Here is a 19,968-nt window from a genome sequence, read left to right as displayed (position 1 = left end):
AATTCTTTTCATTTTTTAATATTTTTTCATGAACTTCGAGTTTTGAGGGCAATGGCCATTACTTTTCGGTAACATAAAATAATAGAAATATATATTTTAGACATCGACTATTTTTAATTTCAAAAATTGTTCATAGAATTGTAACATCTCAATGTTATGATACACGTTTTGTTTTTTATATTTTTATGTTTTTATATATAAAACTATAAAGCTAAACTTGTTCTATCGAGCTTATGTGTTGAAAGGAAAATTTTTAATTAAAATAATAACAAAATCCATGACGTAGCCCACGAAATAAAACAGAATTAAAAAATTTTTTTTTATCAAACAAAGAAATAAGTAATGTAAGGCAAACGTGTTACCTTGAGTATAAGACAAACAACATAATAACGATTTCTAATTATCACACCAGTGGACTGGACAGTCCGACTCAAAGAGCGTATAGAAACTGGTTTGAAAAATTTTATAAAGTTTGCTTTCAATAAACTTTCTGATTAATAAGTTGTTTATTCTTAAAGAAAAACGAGGAAAACAGAATAAATAATAGTTATGCATGTTAATGTTAGGAATCTCCTAAAAATAAGCCAAAAACTGCGTTCTTTCCTTTCCGAGATATTGACTCATTTTTAAGGTCAAATCATTTCGGAAACGCGTGAACGTCATCACGTACGCGAGTCCAGAGAACAAAGAAGGCGTGAGCATGGTATGATATGGGTAGGTTTATCCTGCCATTTGTATGTCTACGTGCCTGCCTCGGCTGACATCAAGTACCACAAGGAAGTCGATGCTAATTCAAACGTTACGGGGAACGTTATTCGTTCATTAATTATTCAAATTCTCGAGCGCGTCCTGAATCAACAGATAAATATATATATATATACATATATGGCTATACTTCGTATAATCGAAAAAAAATCAAACTTGTTTCGTAAAGGTAGTTTTTTAGTCTACATAATTTCGCAACGTCATACTTTGGAGACTACTTTAATATCAAAAATTTGCAAATTCATCAATGTTATTAAAATAAATATTAATATGAAATAACAAAAAATTTTGATGAAATCCTGCACTTGCTCATTAGTTATTCCAATGGACGACGCTGTTGCCTATCTTCTTATTAAACTGAATACAATTTATGGTCTTCATGTTCTTTTAAGAAAAACACAGTATTACATAACTTTTAAGTACCTTTTTAACGAAAATGGGAATCAGTGAGATAGTTATAATTTACAAAAACAAAAATTATTTGCCACAAGCGCTCTAGATTATTATTACATTAAAGTGAAGTTGAGATGACCTGAATATAATGATGATATTCACGTAGGTTTTAGCAACTTTCTGTCGACATTGAATTTAGTTTTTATAATTAATAAAATTTTGTAGTGTAAAATTCCTTTAAAAAAATTGAAAAAAAAAAAAAAAAAAAAACTGAATTACCATATACTACCAAATTACCAAACACTAAATTACTGATAGGTAAGATGTATTTTTTCTTCGTACAGGTTCACTCACGTGTTTCGTTTTGGACAGCTTGTGAGTATTGAATATTACTAAACTTTTACAGAACAAATAGTGGAAATTATCGTGACTATATTTGGATCTGTAAAAGATGCAGAAATTCCTTGTGTAAACATAACTCAGTACTAAAGTTTCTGTAGTTTTGACAAAACAGAACAAGAATACAGTATAAACAGCAATTTTACCACATGAATAGTCAATACAAAGAAAAAAAAAAAATTGACCGTAAGATTTTTTAAGTTGAATTTGGCCAAGTAAACGTCGCAGTTTTTCTACATAATTATTACGAACATCAAAGAGAATGTTCCATGATATCTGCATATGGCGCATCTGACGCCACTGATTTCAGTGTTGCATCAGATTCTAGTTTGCCTTAACTGCACATTATAAGCGCGTCAAACGTAGTTTTTGCGATGAATCAGCTATCTTTTTTACCAATCTGCATTGCTTTCTAAAAATAAATAACATATTAGTAAACAAAAAAATAACATTCACGGTTTCTTATACGAGTGAACGTTAACGTTCGCCATTTTGTTGTTGCGCCAAGAGCACTGGTTGAGATTGTTATGATACAAACATATTTTATCAAGGAAAATTATACTGCATTTTGAACATTTTTTGCTTAATCTTCTACATTAAATTTTTTAATTAATCAAGTGTAAACATAAATAAATTTATGAAAAAATTCAACATTCTCTCTGTCTGATTCATGAATAAGAGTTGAACGATGGGGGAAATCTTAATTTTACTATGAGAAAAAAAAAATCAGTTAAAATAAATTTCTATAGAAATATAATTACATGATACTGCCCAAGCAGAATAAGTTCAATAGTTTCTAAAAGTAATTTGCATTGGTCATTTGCGAGAGAATATTCCCTACCTTTGCGGCTCGATACGAAAGGCACGGTACAAGGTGAATTGGAATAGGTGGGGGGGATCTTTCGCGAGAGATCGAACGTAAAAGCATCAGCATCACTGGAAGAGCTCCCAGTCTTTTGTTCAAGACCTTAACGAGTAGTTTCTTAAATTCAAAATTTTTCAATTCGAACAATTAAGAGTTTCGCAAACATTTATAACAAAATTTTGTTACTTCAAAGTGTTAATTGGTTTCATTTTTAGTTGAACAAGTGAAAACGTTTCGGCAGTTTTTTGTAAAACTATTGTTGACATCACTTATGTGTCCATGAAGTGCAAGGTTTTAGACTGTCAAGGAAACTTTCCGACGTTTCTCGCAAATATCAGGTAATCATTCAAAATTCATTTTTTATTTGTGAAATCGGATTTTTTACTTTTGACTCAGAAGATTACAATTTATTAGTTTATTACGTGATTAGGTTGTTAGTTTAAGTAAGCTTATCAGTCGAGTGTTATTATTATTATTATTATTATTATTATTATTTATTTTCTATTACTTTTGCGTGTACGTATCTTTAAGTTTATCAGTATTCGTATTATTAAAAAATAATTATGTTTTGTGTTGCAGATGTTTTTTAATAATATTCAAACGTAGCAAATAATTATTGAAATTTATATAACAATTACTTTGTATATGACAGCTTCGTATTTTACGACATTGTACAACATTTATTAGTTTTGAGTGAAAAATTTCAATTCTTTACAATAGAAAAAAATTTGTAAAGCTAGACTATTGCTTAATTAAATTTTTCGCGGAATCAAATAAATAATATAATTCCTAGTTGAACACTAAACAAAATTGGTTGCATTTTATTGATGGAAAAAAATTTGCATTTTTTGCGTCATCTCGTTCAAGAATGTGTAATTTCTAGCTTTTGTCACATTAATGTATACCAGAAAAAAATTAAGTAATCTACAAGAGACAGGATCTTTTGGTTTGTAAATAAGCAAACTAATATACCTGCTTCGGCATTATAAAATATGTATTTTCATTACGTCAGAACAACCTCGAGTTGATTTTTTCAGCTTCTACAAGGAAAACGAAGTTGGTTTTGATACATTGAAATAAAAACCACTTTTGATCAGCTCTTTGACCAATCATTAGGAATATTTACTAAAAACAAATATAACTTTTTTGACTACAGGTTAGCGAAGAATCTGAAGACACGTAAAGGAAGCCGTCGTGGTAACGCTGGAAATCGCTTAGAGCTATTAGTACTCGGCTACCTGCATCGTGTTCCATAGAGTAAGTTATAATGACTCTTTACCTTTCACTTTTTATTTATTGAACTATTTCAGTAATTTCTAAGTCACGTCAAAATCGTCAAGTTTTATGATGCAAATAATTTTTGTCAAAGTAAAAATTTATTCTAATTTTATTTATTAAGAATAAAAAAAGAACGACTGCATGTTTTAAAGTCTTTTAATATTTTTTTTTTTTTTTTTTTTTTTTTCATATATTTTATGGGATACTAAATTCGGACTTGTAATAACTTTTCAAAAAAAAAATATTTACGTTACATTTTATTTATTTTTACATGAATTATTGTATTTAGTTAAATGTTTCTTTATTCGCGTCCTGAACAATTAACTAAAATAAGATTAAGAAAAAAAATTTATTAACAAGATAAATTTCTATTTCAATGAAATACATACGCAAAAAATATTTTTTTTAAAATCCTACATTATACTTTTATAATATTTTCAGTTTGGAAAAAACTCGGTGACAACTGCGATTGCAGCCCTCGCAGTTACAATAACGTTGAACTTACGAAGTACCTAGTTCAACCACAAATCAAGGCCGCTTTCGAACCATCGTCATCGTTGCGAGGATCGTTCCTTGAATCGAATCACACCAAAGAAATCCTTCAGTTTTGACAGATATCTAAAAAAAAAAAAAAAAAAAAAAAAAAAAAAATTGAATCAAGATGGTCCAAGAAAAAATAGCATCTCTCTCAAACAAAGGAACAACCTTCCAGACTGCACAGTAAATAAATAAACAAATAACTATTGAATTTTTCCATCACAACGTTCAATGAGTCTAATGCACTTTCTTTCATTTCCGCAGGAAAGAAAAGGACAAGATAGCAACACCTGGCGCTTCGAAGCAACACACCAGCAAAGTCGTAGGCGGTAAATACGGCGCCTGGGGTCCAGTTTTCAAAGACAAACAGAATTTCGCGGACATGCACCATTTTTGAGCAACGACACGGCGTTGAATCGCCTGCCAAAGTCATCAATTACTTTTTCAACATGTACACCAGAATCAAACTTGTGCTTATGACGCTGCGTAAAAGTTTGGTGCTTCCCTCATTACATACACCCCCCGTCCAATGTTAAATCTTATGAAAGAAAATTAGCTCGACTGGGCGAATCCTTGTCCTCTTTTCCATAATAATGTTTTTTCCAGTGCCCGCCTCCCTTCCAACCTCATTTATATGCCGGTTATACAATTTCGATACCTGATGTAACAACTTGAGTTTTTGGGATGATTTTCATTTTATTTCGTACAAGTATAGAGTGGACAGAAAGTTTTCGTTTTTCCCGATGAAGGTTAAATACTGGAAAATTGAAAAACGAATTGGTATTGCAATGGGAGTGACGATGACGATGGTTCGTTTTTAATGTAACCTTTTTTCCCATTACTAACATTATTTTTCGGGTTTTTATACGGCTATCTTAACACCATCCCTTCAGTTAAAATACGTTAACCTATTTACATGTTTTAAAAATATGCACAAACAATAAACCTTGACTCTGACAATAAAGTATATAAAAATTATTATATTAACACTCGATGTATCGACAAAAGAGTAGCGTTATTTGATTTATTATAAAAAAAACTACCTTCCTTTTCAAAAACAAGCCTTTTATAGAAACTTAAAAAAAAAGCTTAATAATTCAAAATAAAAAAGAAAGTTTGCCGGCATGTCTAATTGGAAAAAATCAAATTGTGGTACATTTTTTTGTAAATAAAGAATGCTTATTTTTTTCTGATACCTGTACTACATTATTTTATGCAGATGGTGTCAGATAGGCGTGATGCCATGAAAAATATTGCCAATACATATACGTGAACTAATCCTGTTTTTAAATTATACATGTTATTTAGCAATGTTTCAAAATAAGATTTAACGAATGTTTATGCCAATACTTAAGAGTCTTACCATTGTTTTCACGTAGTTTTTTGTGATGTATACAGATGTACCCTTTGTAAGTGGAATTTTGAATTTAAAAAAATGGGTTTTCTAAACTATTGGTATAAGTATATTAGCTGTACAGGAATACATATTTGTTCATTATATAAATATTTAAAAGATTTACTTACTATAATATTCTATTAAGCCAAAGATATAGTTTTCGTTGTCAACTAAACAGCTGGAAAATGACATTTTGATTATTTATTATTATAAATAAAATAAAAATTTTCGATAAAATATTGAATATATAGTTATTAGTACTCCCCTTTTTTTGTAGTCTCTTTTTATTTGAATGCCATAAATGTTGTTGTCTGTTGAAGATACGGATAATGTACGACAAGAAAATGTTAGTAATTGAAAGCGAAAAATCTAAATTACCATGAGAATAGATTAATCTGTACTTTGAAAAGAATAAGTAAATAAATAAAATAAGTTAGTAATCGGTAAATTAAAAAAAAAAAAAAAATCAATCCTTTTTATTTCACAAACACACTAATAATTATAATAGTAATAATAATGAAAGAAAACGCAAATTTGTAACAACAAACACAAGTTGTAATGTTTTTTGCCTTCTATTACTTTAACTTACCTTATGTTAACTGATGAAAAAATAAGTATTTCCGTTTCAAATATTATAAAAACACACTGACTTTATGGACATAGTTTGATTACTATGTAAGGAAATAAAAGTAATTTTTCTTCCTCGGCCGTAATTCTTACATTACGTACACTAATCTATAGGTACACGGGATTTTCCTGTATATTTTCATAATGGGGGACGCGCAAGCACATTAACCACTACCGCACCCAAAAAGCCTCAATGACCTCTTAAACGATACATAAATTATCCCCAAACCGAACACTGTCACCCACGAGTGCACGTGTCTTCAGGCATAAACGCACATTGTACAGAAAAACCCAAAATCTGACTGAGCCCCCCCCCCCCTCCCATCTCTTACCGACACCTCAAGAAGTAAAAAAAGAAATAGATCTAAATGCGCAAGTAAGTATCCCCCCGGGCGGAGGGCGTGAAGACGAGCGGATGCAGCGGCACCACCTATATACACCTCCCTCCTACTCCCTCTCGAGCGTCGCGACGTCGAGCTCACGCATTTATGTACCTACACACTCTTGACGCCAAGGAAGACGTCCCATTCGGTTGCCGCCCGACCGCGAGCGAGGAGATTAAGAACACTTTGTCGCGCCTCCACCTTTGAATCTCCCGCTCGCAACCGCGTGTCCGGCTCTCACTTATCGTTCCTACAAGTGTACACGCTCCCGCGGACTTTATCACCTGTACCGATTGTTCCTCTTACTTTACTATAGCTTTACATTCTTATTTCGCGTCTATTCCAGTGTGCTCATCGGTGAATTGTGTGCATTTACCTTTGCTTATTCCAGTAGTGTGTAAAATAATAATATAGTTGCGCTCGCTCGTACTTAATTACTAAGTAGGCAAAACAAACAAAGTTATATCGTGTGGTGCGTGATTTCTGAGACTACAAACAAAAAAAAACAAAAACAAAAAAAACAGTAGCAGAGGAGGTCACCTCGAGAGATTGTGCAGCTTCTCCCTGTACGGAGGAAGAAAGGATCGCGTGAAAAGAGTTATTTTAAGCTTTAAAAGCTCTCTCTTGGTGAGTAATTGCATTGGTTCACATATGTATATACGCGTGTGTTCCTTTTATCCACTCTCGTCGCGCCGTCGCCCGCTCGGTTGATAATATTTTGTCTCGGAGGGCTAATCGACATTCCGACGCGTTGAGCCACCGGTGCGTTTAAACTCGAGGAAAAAGAGCCGGCTCTTGCGGCGGAAACGGCAAAGTACGACTACGGTGCCTAAGTTGTTGGCAAGATGAGCTTTGGCTTCTTGGAAAAGTATACTTTTTCCACGGAGTGCAATTGTAATAATCCAGCTTTTCGGTTATCAAAGCTGCGGTTTGAGCCCTCGAAATACCGTAATCGTTGCACACGTGGATTAAGAAATAAAAAAAAAAAAAGAACGCATATGTACTCTAATTTCCAAAAAGCTGCCTCAGTTTTTCACCCCCCGTCAAAGTGCAAGGACCCCTGTGAGGCCGGCTCATTACGAGCGCAGACGCCATCCGAGTGGTCATTTTGCAGGCGATTGCACATGTATATAATGATGTGTATACTATGCGCAAGCAGCTGACGAGCTTTAAACGAGCAGCTGGAACATTTGGCAGGACGGCCAACGAAAACGAGCGTCCGTAGTCTGGCTTGCTATACGCGTAAAAAACAAAAAATGAACAAGTAAATGAAGCCGGGAAGCACGAGTTTCCTTACCTTTTATTGGGCGCTTTTCACCCGGGGTTATACTCTCCGTGTCTCTCTGCCAGAGGCGGCGAGCTTATGGAGCTTTCATGCGTCCAGAGTTCATGAGCACGAATCGGTTGCAGTGGCCGTCTCGATTGACTTAGAAATCGTAACTTTTTTATATTTTTAATTTTTTCGCTGCGATGGCCATTCACTTGCGGTGTCAAGGATGTTTGGCCGCATAAAACTAGTCAACGCAATTAGATCTTTGTAAAAATAACCCGAACGTGATGACGTCATTGGTATTCTTGAAACAAAAAAAAAACTATAAAGAGCCGTTTCATAAGTTGAGTATAGGATAAGTATACATATGATCAAGGACCCAAAATCTCGATTTCCCGAAATAAAAGCTCAGTGGTGGAAAAAAAAGATACAAGGCCAAAGACCAGAACCCCTCCCCATGCACGCGAGGACACCTCCCAAATCCTGCGTTCTCTCGTAATCTTTCACTGGCAAATCCTCGGTTCTTTAACGTGAAAAAGACAACCTCGTGCACACCACGTGCGCCAAAGTTTCGCTTATACCCATAAACGAGTTTTCACGCCCCCTCCCCCGCGCGAGTTGGTATAGACCCCCCTCCCCCCCGATAAAGAATTGGGCCCCTTAATCGCTCCGAAATCGAGAGGCTTCCCGGTGCACGCATGGAGCAGCGGAAGTTCGAGCCGAGCAAGGGAGGAGGGTGGACCTTTAAATCCCGGTGCGCGCTATTTTTATCCTCCTCTCCGCCACTACCACGAGTCACTCTCCTCGGATATATATACATGGTATTGTACACGCTCGTGCACGCTTCGCCGTCGCGAGCATCAGTTAGTGCCGGCTTCCCTATTTTTTTGTCATCCCTATACGAGGAGAGATAGATTGATGTATATACGCGTATACGTGTGCCTATACGGGCGACACATATATATACGTTAAGAGGTTGATGCTGCTCTTGGTTAACGATACACACGTATATTTCACGGGTGCATGTACGCGAGGAACATGAAGGAAAATTGGGGAGGGCGAATGGTTTCTTGAACGAATTAACGTCACGACTGTACGAGAAGATCTATACGTCTATTAGAATGGTGTATGGGAGTATAGGTGCACCGGTGGGAGGAAGAGAGAAGGACGGATGCGGAGCTTAATGACGCTTGCAATGAGCTTTCGAGTCTCGAATGCGCCATGCGTGATTTTACACTTTATGATGGGACTTTGTGGAAATTGGACGCTTTTCCAAAGCGATACGTGAGCTTTGACTTTCAAACAAATGAAAAGTATAGGGTTGTTGCAATCATTTTTTTTTTTTTTTTTTTTTTTTTTTTAGGATACTATAGATCATATAGAAATAATGCTATTTTTTAACGACTTGATCGTAAAATGTAAATGTTGGTCACGTGTTACCTAAAAAAATTGCATTTTTCGTGAAATCCCCTTTAAAATTCACAAATTTTCGAAAATCGATTTAATTTAAACAAGCCCGAAAAATTATCTGATATTCATTTGACCATCCCTATGAAATAATTACAATTAAAAAAGTGGTTAAAAAATTTTCATACTTGCATTTTTTTTTATTGAAGAGCGAAAAAAATTGTCGCTTTGTTTCGAGGTAGAACAAGTATTTAGTAAAGTAAAATTTATTTCTTTTAATTTTGGATTTGTAATACTGCAAAGAAAAAACACAGCAAAAGTCTTGTCTAAAAGTCTTAGTTAGTAAATTCCTATATAAATGCACGGATACTTTAAAGCTTTGGCCATGCAAAATTGCATGTTGGACTTGCCCTTCGATGATAAAATATACATGTTATCAGACATCCCTGCTAAGTTTTTCAAAATCAACGGAAAATATTAAGTTTTCGGTTAATATTGTCTCTTACCTCTGTGTGCATTATTATAACTCTTACGCGATCATTATGTACGCATTTGAAAAATATTTTAGACAATTTCTTTTATCGTTTGTTACTCAATAATCAATTTTACAATAACTTTATTTTACACGTTTGAGGTTTGTGTTCAGATTGTTGACACATATTTCATTGTTTTATTGTTTATTACGAATGCATAAAAAGTTTCCGTATTAAAGCAAATCAAACTTTGCAAGTATGTATTTATTCGTTGGATAATTTTAAAATTGTCTTTAGTTTTTTTTTTTTTTTTAATTTCTTTCACTCAAACACTTTTTGAGAAATTCTTCTGACTTATGAATGTGTCTGATTATTTAAATAAATAAAAGTTTTCCTGATTTCATAACATTTTCATAATACACCGATTGAAATAAGACTAGTTTTGGAGTGGCGTTTAAGATACTAAATTAAAGTTTCTTTTTTTTTTTGGATGACCCCAATGTGACATTTTTTTTTGTCGAACTTGACATAATACATCTGTGCCACGATAAACGTAACGCATTACAGCTTCATCATTTTTCAATGTGTCTATTTCTAAAAAACTGAGTCAAGTAACACACCAACCGTGCCCCACCCCCCTTGTTCGTAACCGTTGAAACCCGCCCTATTTTTTCCCTCTTCGTTCCTATCCAGCTCTCACGTGACGAAAAAAGTGCCAAGTTGAAAAAACCACCTTGGAAAAAAAAAAAAAAAAAAAAAAATGCCACTTCCATCAAAGCAGTTATAGTTTCAAAAGCTACAAATAAGCATCAAGAAAAAGCCAAAAGGTCAAAAGTCAGAAGGGGCCCCGTTTTTTACCCCCTCGCCGTAACACAGCACCGAAAAAACGGAGTGACAAAAAAGCGCCAAGGATCGAGCTGTACAGGGGCGAGGGGAGGAAAAACGCGTGCGCCGTCGACACCACGAGGCGAGAGTCCGTTTATAAAACCTCGCTCGGAGTGGGGAGGGAAGCGTGTCCTTTTTTTTTTTTTTCACTATCGGGAGAGGAGACATTACGGGGAGTCACCCCATTTAGGAATCTTCCCCCTTCCACTCAGAAGCTGGCGTATATATATTTTACAAGGCGTGCAGTGCCTCGGTGTTAGCGGCGGGGAGGAGAAGTTCGTTCAACTTTCTTGTCGGATGTGTGCTATATAGCTGCGGCTTCCACGAGACCCCCCGCGAACCCCCAAACGTCGCGCCGCGGTTAATTGTTCCTGTTGCACCAGAAGAAATGTATAGAACGCACGCGAGTCTTGGCTCTTCTTTTTCGATGGGGAGGAAGGAGGGGGAGTGTTTTTTCGAGCTCGCCTCGCTCGCGTTCGTGCACGTAGGAGTACTTTTTTTTTTTTTTTTTTTTTCTGTAAAGGGGCTTAGGGTCGGAGAAGTGTAATATTATATTTAAAGGCCGATCTTTTTGCGATGAAAAAAAAGTACGGGTTTTAATTTTGGAAGCACAGTACGGATTCGCGTGTTCGCGGCGGACTCCGTATGGGATTTGATGAGGATAAGAAATGAGCAGCTGAAAGTTTTATTTGTACTTGTGTTTCATTTCAAAGGGTTGTAATGCAACTTTTCGATTTTACCGTTCGCCGTGGATGTATTTTTGAATAATCAGAGCCATTGTTTGTACAAGTTATTGCAGCTTTTACTGAAGATCAAATACTTTCAATTGCTAATGCAAATATAGTGTGCACATTGTCTCTCACACCCTCTTTCATTATTTTTTAATCGCTTTCAACGTCACCCAAACCAATTACTTATCAATTCCAGTTAAGAAAGAAAAGAGATGTTAAAGCTCCCTAGGATGTCCAAGGCAGATAATTTACGAGAAAACTGTTGGAAAAATGTATTTGTTCTCGTAGACATATTCAAAATCATTCGAACCACATGCATTTTTCAACAACTCCTCTCTACCCCACTATATTTCACGGCTTTTACAAATCTTCCATTTACGTCCAATATTTTCCCCATAAACAAATATTGTCGTTCGCACTGCTGGCACGTAATCGTCAAGTGAAACCAGGCGAGTGACAAAACAAGTCGAGCTTACAGTTGCAGTGATTTTCTATTTTTCTTTTTTCTTTAATGAACCATCAAGGAAAATCTTTCATGATCGCCCTTGTTTATGCAGTAGCCCATTAAACGCTCGGGTACACATGTCCGCGTAATTTATGTGACTCACGGTTTATTTAACTTTGGCCGTAAGTATATACGGTGCAGCAGATGCACTCGAATTCCTCTTGTATACCCTGCACGTGGGTGATAATTACTTGTCTGTCGGCTTTTCCTCGTCATTCGGGTCTGTTGTATATGCGATCGTAAATTAATTTTCACTGCTCCTCTCGTATACAGACGCATGTACGGGCCATCACTGTAAGGTCGAAAATCGAAATCAATCCTCGGCTTTTGTTCCGCATCGGAGTCTCTTTTTCGGATGCAGCTTCTTCTTTTCACCGATTCGAGAAAAAAGGGGTGAAACTCTATTAGTCACACGACTGTACGAGGCGGCGAAAAATGCAGGCGCGCGAGAGCATAATGTATACATTCCATTTCCAAATTTGTGCACCCACGGGCATCGGAAGCGGGTCACTGGCGTGCCTCCTCCTTCAGGATCGATTCGTACCGGAGGGGAAAAAAGTGAGACAAGAGAAAACAATGCGAGCGAAGAATAGTTTTTGGGGAAAGAGACGCCAAAGGAAATGACGAGGACAGAGTCGCGCGCGGGGGGGGGGGAGAAAAGGTCAAAGTAAAGATAACACGGGCTTCCAAAGTGGGCGAATGCCCGCTCGCCGCGCGTGCATGGCTAAGAATAAACGGATTCTCCGGCGCTCTCTCGACTATTCTTTACTCCATAAGTATATATACTACTATACTTTGATGCGCGCGAGCGTCGATGTATATATATACTCACTCCCTCTTGTCTTTCGAGTGGGTTCTTTTATTTCAGGGCTACGTACTTATAGGTATATATTATATGCTCGCTCCTGATGTCGCCTGTCTCTTGGACGTAATTATCGAGTTCCCCCTCGTGTATAAGTATATACTTGGGTGTGATCGTGACGAGCTTGACTTGGCGAGTGTCCGCCATGCTGCTTAAACCCAAGCCATGCGAGTACTGATCGTCTGGAAAATCGATCGATCGGATGATGAATCAGGTGGACGATTTCACTTGTAACAGTGGTTTTTTATTTTTAAACGTTGACAACCCTTCGTTAACTGAATTTCCATCCCTACAAGGGTGTCCAAGTACCTATAAGTACTAGATTCAATATCTACATGGCTACGGTGAACTTTCGATGTACTGTCTTGGAAGTCCCAGTCGGCATCGCATCAACGGGACACTTGGCTGTCATCGTCATCCCCTTTTGAACGAGAGACAGAGTTCTGCGGCCAACTTGGGTCTCTTTCTCTTCCTTTTGAGTAAAAAAAAGAAAAAAGAAAAATCAAGAGACATCGGATTTCCTCTTGACCGCTGTACCCGAAATTTCCGGGGAATCCAAACGTCGTCTAGACGCCGAACTGCTCTTGCGTCTAGCCGGATGGTAAGTAGGTACAGAGAGAGAGAGAGAGAGAGGAAAAGTATAGCCGGAAATAGACGCGAGAGACGCATCGCTTTGCATCCGAGCACGTGACGCGGACTTGCTCGATTTTTCCCCCTTGCCTGTCTTGTCGCTCTACCACGGGGGGGGGGGCTCTCTATAAAACAATCGGACTACACGCACACGTGCACTCTATGTTATAAACGTCACCAAAGCGAGAGAGGGCAAGATCAGGGGACACCGTTCGCGGAAGCGCGAATTCAAGTACAAACCGAGAGCGTTGATCTAATCTCCACTGGCGCGTGTTCGCGTGTGCCCGGTTTATTTTAGACTCGCTTAATGAATTTCGCTTCGAACGGACGGCTCTCGACCTTCGAGTCAACCGATTCGAAGGCAAAGGTGAGGGTATCGGTAAAAAGTATTCACTTGATGCGCCTTTATACGTGTGTACCTTTAGGTGCGGGTCAACGGTGTAGCCTCGGTTTAATTTTCTCTTTTTCAGAGGCTGTTCAATTCGTTTTTAACGCCACCGACACGCTCGTTCGATACGTGTATACGTGTATTGCGCGCTTGATGGTCGGTAGTAGGGCACGTCGCGATAAAAGTTTTTTTTTTCTTCCCCCTCGATCGCCACCAGGGGCATGTACGATAATGTCGTGTAGTTTGCATTCGATGCCCGAGCGGCTTTTATCCGCCGATAAGTTGTCGTAAACTTCGATTTTAATAAAACGATCGGCGGTGAGGTGACATTTTTCATTCGATTTCGCAACGATCACGTCTGTGTGCAGTATCGGTATTAAAAATATGCAGTTTTAATTTCAAAATTCAATGAAACGTCAAATGTGTGTTTGGCAATGATCGAGAAATTATGAGCGATGATCCGTGCGTGGACACATTTTTATCATCGATATCTATGACCAACTGAATCTGACGTAGGTTATTTAAATGATGTCGAGGCTGGATTGGAAATATTTAATTTACGAAATTACAGTTTTGAGTAAAAAGTAAAGAAATTACAGCTTCATTACGGAGTCCTGAAATAAAACCAAATAAGGATGGAAGTACCATTGTTTTACTCAATGCTGTTATTTCTATTTGAAGGTTGGTTTTTGTTTTCAACCAGTTCCGAGTGCAAAGGTTTTTTGGGTATATGACCGATATACGGTGATATGTTGTATTTTTGTCGGAGAAAAAAGCGCAATCCCCTATAAAAACACCATTTTGAGTGGAAAAATAATTTCTGACAGTAAATGGCCCCAGTAGATCCCATGATGGGCATACAAAAGTATGTTTTTGTAACTAAGTTTCAAACTGGGAGGATACTTTGAGGTTTATTACCAGACCAAATGATTAACACGTAGAAAGGTTACATCAAAATGAAAATAAAATGCATTTTCCCGATACCTACTATGTTTATTCAAAAATTATTAATCCCAAAAAATCTTTACAAAACATCAGTCACCGCTCAGAATAGCCATTTTTGTTTTTCGATGAAAAAAAAAAAAAAAAAAAAAAGAAAAAAAAAATCTCCCCTTTAAAGAAAGCACCTACACGCACAAATCATGACGCCAGTACGCCCAAGACGAGGTCTGCACCAGCCGTGGCAGTCAAAATATAAATCAAACTCGCTGCCGCGAGTCCTCGTAATCAAAGAAACCCAGCGCGCAAAGACTCGTGTCAAAAAAACACCAGCAGCAAAAGCTGAAACTCTAGAGCACAGCAGCTACCTCTCATTACGCTGATCTTGAGATCAAAGCGAAGATCCATGTCCCACTCACTATGTGCTCGCCATGGTAAGCAAAATCCACAATGCATTTCCTCCTCATACACTGACTCTATACAGATAATCAGCAGTGTTCCCTAATGCATATACTTGTCACCCTCTGACTCTGATCCCTTCATCTGTGTTCCCGAAAAATTTCCTCGACCTCGTATACAGTGCAAGGACTTTACACTGGGCTGCTCTGATAGGTATCGATTGCAAGAACTTGACCATTTTATTTTTTTACAAAATTCAAGCAAAGAGTTACTGTCCCATCATGGAATTTCGTGTCATGTACCACCGTAAATTTTTTAGTCATTTAGTTATCGATTATATCTTTAAAGGTATAACCAATGAAACCTTTGTTGCCGGACGGTGAAGTAACACAACATCACAACGTAACAACGCGATTATAGCATCAAAAAAGCTTTTTCTCCGTTAATACGCCGCTCCGTACTTTGATCTAATTATGATCTGCTGGCAAGACCGAAATATGTAGTGTACGTAACACGAATGCGAAGAACACTAACGACGTTTTAATCACTTTTGCGGAGATAACAAACCCACACACTGCCCAAAGTACTTGCGTACACACAGTTGAAGCATGAGTGATGCCCAGGGGGGAAAAAAATCGATGTAAAATTAATTTTCGCCTTACCGATTTATTCGCACAATATGCAACGAGCACGAGCCGATTACGCGTATAGCTGAAAGTTATATTGTACACACGCCCAAACTCGCTCACGAGGCGTATATGACACTCGTCTCTTTTTTCCCCCTCGTTATTGATCAACACGAGGTTTAACAAGCCGCGACTCGAGCTGTACCCTCCAGCTGTCAATGAGTAAAATCAACAGAGTCGCTTGATTTAATGTTTAATTAAAAGAAAAAAATTACATCGAAACGTCAGCGCGTTATTATCATCGCTGGCGCAGGTTGTCAGGGAGGATACACACAAGACGAGTCAAAAGAAAGTTTGAGCGCGCAAGTATCGGGGGGGGCCTCTTGTTTCAGCTCCCGTCCGAATTAATGAAATCGACGACGCTCAAATTGCCAATGTCACTTTTCATTCCTCTTTTTTTTTTTTTTATTTTTTTAAATTTTTTTATTTTGTGCTTGCAGATGGCGAACGCGCGATTATACCCGGCTTTACTGTTTTTCTCCCACTGATAGCCGGACCGGAGAGATGAGGTCGAGGGAGTCGATGGTGTACACGCCGGTGTCCCTGGGCCCCGACACAGACGACGAGGAGACTCTGGTCAACGCGGAAGTGTACATAAACGGTGAGCATATAGATTATCATCCTAGTTAAGCTGAGTGCATATATATACACATGGTATGCATCTAAGAGCCGCGAAGAAAGAGAAAACGCGGATTTGCATCGTGGCCTTCGGCTGTGGCCGCTGCACCGTCCGTTACTGCGGTAACCCACTTTTAGGGGTGCTATTAGCGACGAGCAGCGAAATGTCGAGATAAGCCGAGTCAAGTGAGTGCTGCTGTTTGACTTGCAAATGAGGATGCTCGTAATCTTTGTGACGAATGCTCATCTAGAGGTTTTTTTTTTTTTTTTTTTTTTTTTTTTTCCCGAGTAGTGCGAAAAACATGCCGATGCTGTACAGGTTGATACGATTTGATTGGTTATCTCGTGGGTCTCGATGGACGGCAATAAACACATATTATATGTATAGCAAAGATCCGCGGGATAACGTGACTTCACGTTTAAGGAGAAGGTGAGTTGTACCTATATGTTTATTGAAATGAGAATAAATCATAAACTAAAATTGAATATAAATCATATGAGTGCAATTGAAACTATGTTGCGCTTTTGAAGATTTGTAAGGCGAATTTAGTGTTAATTTATAGGAGTTCGACTCCGATTCGACTTTTTTAATAAAATTAATGGTTTCTATCGTTAATATTGATGCTCGCTGTTGAAAGATGCAGGTTACTCAAACGGAGGCTGGAGCAAAACGTTTTACTCGAATCTTGCATCTTGCATCGGTGAAAAAATTCCAAAAACCTCGATATATATATATGCGATAGAGGAAAAACTAACAATAACGCCGAGCAGCCAACTGTGGAGCATTCATGCGATTCCCTATGGTTACGCCACTGGTGTCGTCGTGAGACCAAGAAAATAGCCTTACCATATCGTCGTTGTATGGACGTCGCCATCTCGGCGCGGTGTACACGCGATAAATGGTTTTATCGCCGGCGCCGTGGCTCCCACCCTGATGTGCACAATATACTTAGTTACTTCATTGATATTATTATCGCGCGCGACCGCGCTCGCAATTGTTTTTGATTTTTAATAGCACGCCGTTGCGTCATGAGATACATCGAGAGCAGCCTCGCTCTCGAGGCGCTTCATTAATTTTTGCTTGCCACTGCGGCTTTATATAATTAATGGAAATATCAGAGCGTTTTTTAATAACGAGAATACCGCACTCTGTAGCGACTGGTTAATGCATGCGAGTGAAATTGACGCTTATGAGAAACGAAACGATTAGCGTTTTAAAACTTGTAATCTCGTGTACAGCCTAACAGAGTAACAAAAAAAAAAAAAAAATTAGTGCACTCTCCTAGAGTAACGTGCGGATTTTATCTATTCGAAATCATTGGTGTCACTGCTCGTTTCCTTCGTAATTACTACATCGATTTGTTACGTGTACGAACATGTGACTTGTAAGTGTATATATGTACGTATGAAGGTAAGTAACCGTTCATTGAAATTATTTTATGGATTATTTATTTTGGTGCTGAATGAGTTTGTTAGTACAGAAGCCAATTCAGTAATTTAATGTCGAATCGTTGAGAGAAAAAAACCCCCATTCCAACAGTTCAATTATTGAATGAATAGTTAAACGTTTGTTTAATGCCATAGTAAAGACTTATTGTAGCTTTTTTATAATGTAAATATGATTATCAATATTCAGAATTTTGGAAAAATGCTTAACAATATATATTTGACAGATGTGCATTGAAAAATCTTAAACGTCATTGTAATTTACTATTACTCTGATAGAACCTTCGATAGTATTTTTGATTTTTTAACGTCAATAATTAAAGTCCAGGAGAAATCAATCTGGTTGAGGTTAAATTTTGTTTTCAAATATACGTTTGGCTTTTACAAGATCATTTAGTATAAAATGAGCATTAGGAAATTGAGAGGCCATGCCAAATTGTCAAACAAATAAAATTAGTGTGATATTTTCATGCAAGTTAACGGAATGCATTTTTTTCATGTAAAATTAAAATTATTCTTAGCTTACATTTCTTTGTTTTAAAAATATCACATGTGGGTTATGAAGTTTTTGAAGTTTACAAATAAATTTCAATCAATGATAAATAATTCCAATAAAAAATCATTGATTTAGTAGATGATATCTGGATGTTAATAAACACCTAATTTATTCCAGTGATAATTATAAAAAATAAAAAATAAGTCATTAACCGTAAATTTTTTTAAAATTGTACAATCCCTTTGATAGTTAATCCACTAGAACGCTGCAAACATATTCCTTTGTAATGTAAAAAAAAAAAAACGGTTTTTCAAGCATATTCATTTTCTCCGTGGATGTATTTTTATTTAAAATTACCAACCACTGTATTATTACAAAAAGGCTATCATTTAATTAAAAATTTTATCATACATTACAATTTATTAAGATTACTATAATTAAAAAAAAATTGTATATTATAAGAATTCTGAAGAAACGCACGATTTATTCGATCAACACACATACATTTTTAAAATATTTTTAGATTATCAAATTTGATAAAAATACTGTAAAGTAATAATATTGTGTGTATAATATTTCTGCGATGCACTTTGATATTGAACATATGACCCATTTACTATAGACTGAAATTTTTAATCATATAATTCTCAAAACTTTTTAAAATCTTTGAAACACCAATTGTGTTGAGCCAAAAATTGAATTTTTTTTCTCCTGAAAAGTATTTAGTAGAAAAAAAAGAACCGAAAATGCGCGCGAAACGCGTGTTAATTGAAGCAGTATATTTATTGTCCAACCGAAGGCATTAACCAATCGGTCCCCAAATCGACGTCATCGCCTACAACCCAAGCTCCTCTGAACGAGCTCGAGCACGCACGTGCCATTCATTCAAACCTCTTATACGTACGTACGTGCTACACCCCATAAGCGTCCCATCGGTGCAATTGCAGGCATTAGCACACACATGAGTATATCTCTACCCACACTCCCTCGAGAAGGAGCGTCCACCACAATCACCGTCCTTAATTCGCGAGTGTACACCTCATGCGTTCAATAACCATAAAATATAGGCCTCCTCCCCATGCAAGCCCTCCTTTGCTGCCGCTCTCTCGAATTCCATTGTCCAGCGAGTGTTGTTGCAGAGTCAAGTTGATCGGTAGCCACATCCGGGCTGGGTCCACTGCGCAATGTATACGATTATACGTGCACGACCGCTATAAGTGTCGTCCATCGGCTTGAATGAAGGAAAGAAAAACAAGTATATAGGTATGGGGGACAGAGAGAAGAGGAAGTCCCTGCTTCGTTTTCTCTCTCTTATATCTGCGTGTGGTTTCACGTGAATGAAACACGCTGGCCAAGGGCCAGTTACGCTGTGTGTAAGTGCATAAAATTATTATACGTATATGGTGACCGGTTCGTCGCCGGAGAAAGAGTCATACGTTGTGGAGCTCGTATGGATGGAAAAGAGGGTGCAAATGGGAGTAATAATGATAGCAAGTGAAAAAGCAAGTGGGACGTGTATAAATTTTTGGCTGATGAGCTCTTCGCAGGGTTAATTCATCGGTGAGCTTGTTCGCGTGCGTACATAGGAGT

At 37.3% G+C, this 19,968-nt stretch overlaps 1 protein-coding gene and 1 long non-coding RNA gene across 2 annotated transcripts in view; both read left to right on the top strand.

Moving 5' to 3' along the window:
• The first annotated feature begins 4,147 nt into the window (after window positions 1-4,147).
• On the top strand, window positions 4,148-5,224 carry LOC149374486 (uncharacterized). Its single transcript, XR_016293080.1, has 2 exons — window positions 4,148-4,420; window positions 4,502-5,224. It is a non-coding gene; the product is annotated as an uncharacterized LOC149374486 (long non-coding RNA).
• An 11,098-nt stretch (window positions 5,225-16,322) lies between these two features.
• Window positions 16,323-19,968, top strand: part of rols (zinc-RING finger and ankyrin repeat domain-containing protein rolling pebbles) — a 79,409-nt gene continuing 75,763 nt past the window's right edge. Inside the window, exon 1 of the mRNA XM_089593394.1 lies at window positions 16,323-16,419. Within this exon, the coding sequence (XP_089449520.1) occupies window positions 16,323-16,419 (97 nt within the window). The remainder of the gene's footprint in view (window positions 16,420-19,968) is intronic.

Source organism: Copidosoma floridanum, unplaced genomic scaffold, assembly GCF_036245765.1.
Source record: "Copidosoma floridanum isolate Cflo_tuat_1 unplaced genomic scaffold, Cflo_Japanese_pri ptg000019l, whole genome shotgun sequence".
NCBI classification, from domain to species: domain Eukaryota; kingdom Metazoa; phylum Arthropoda; class Insecta; order Hymenoptera; family Encyrtidae; genus Copidosoma; species Copidosoma floridanum.
The sequence above is the reverse complement of the archived record's forward strand: the minus strand, read 5'-3'. Positions and strand labels throughout refer to the sequence as shown.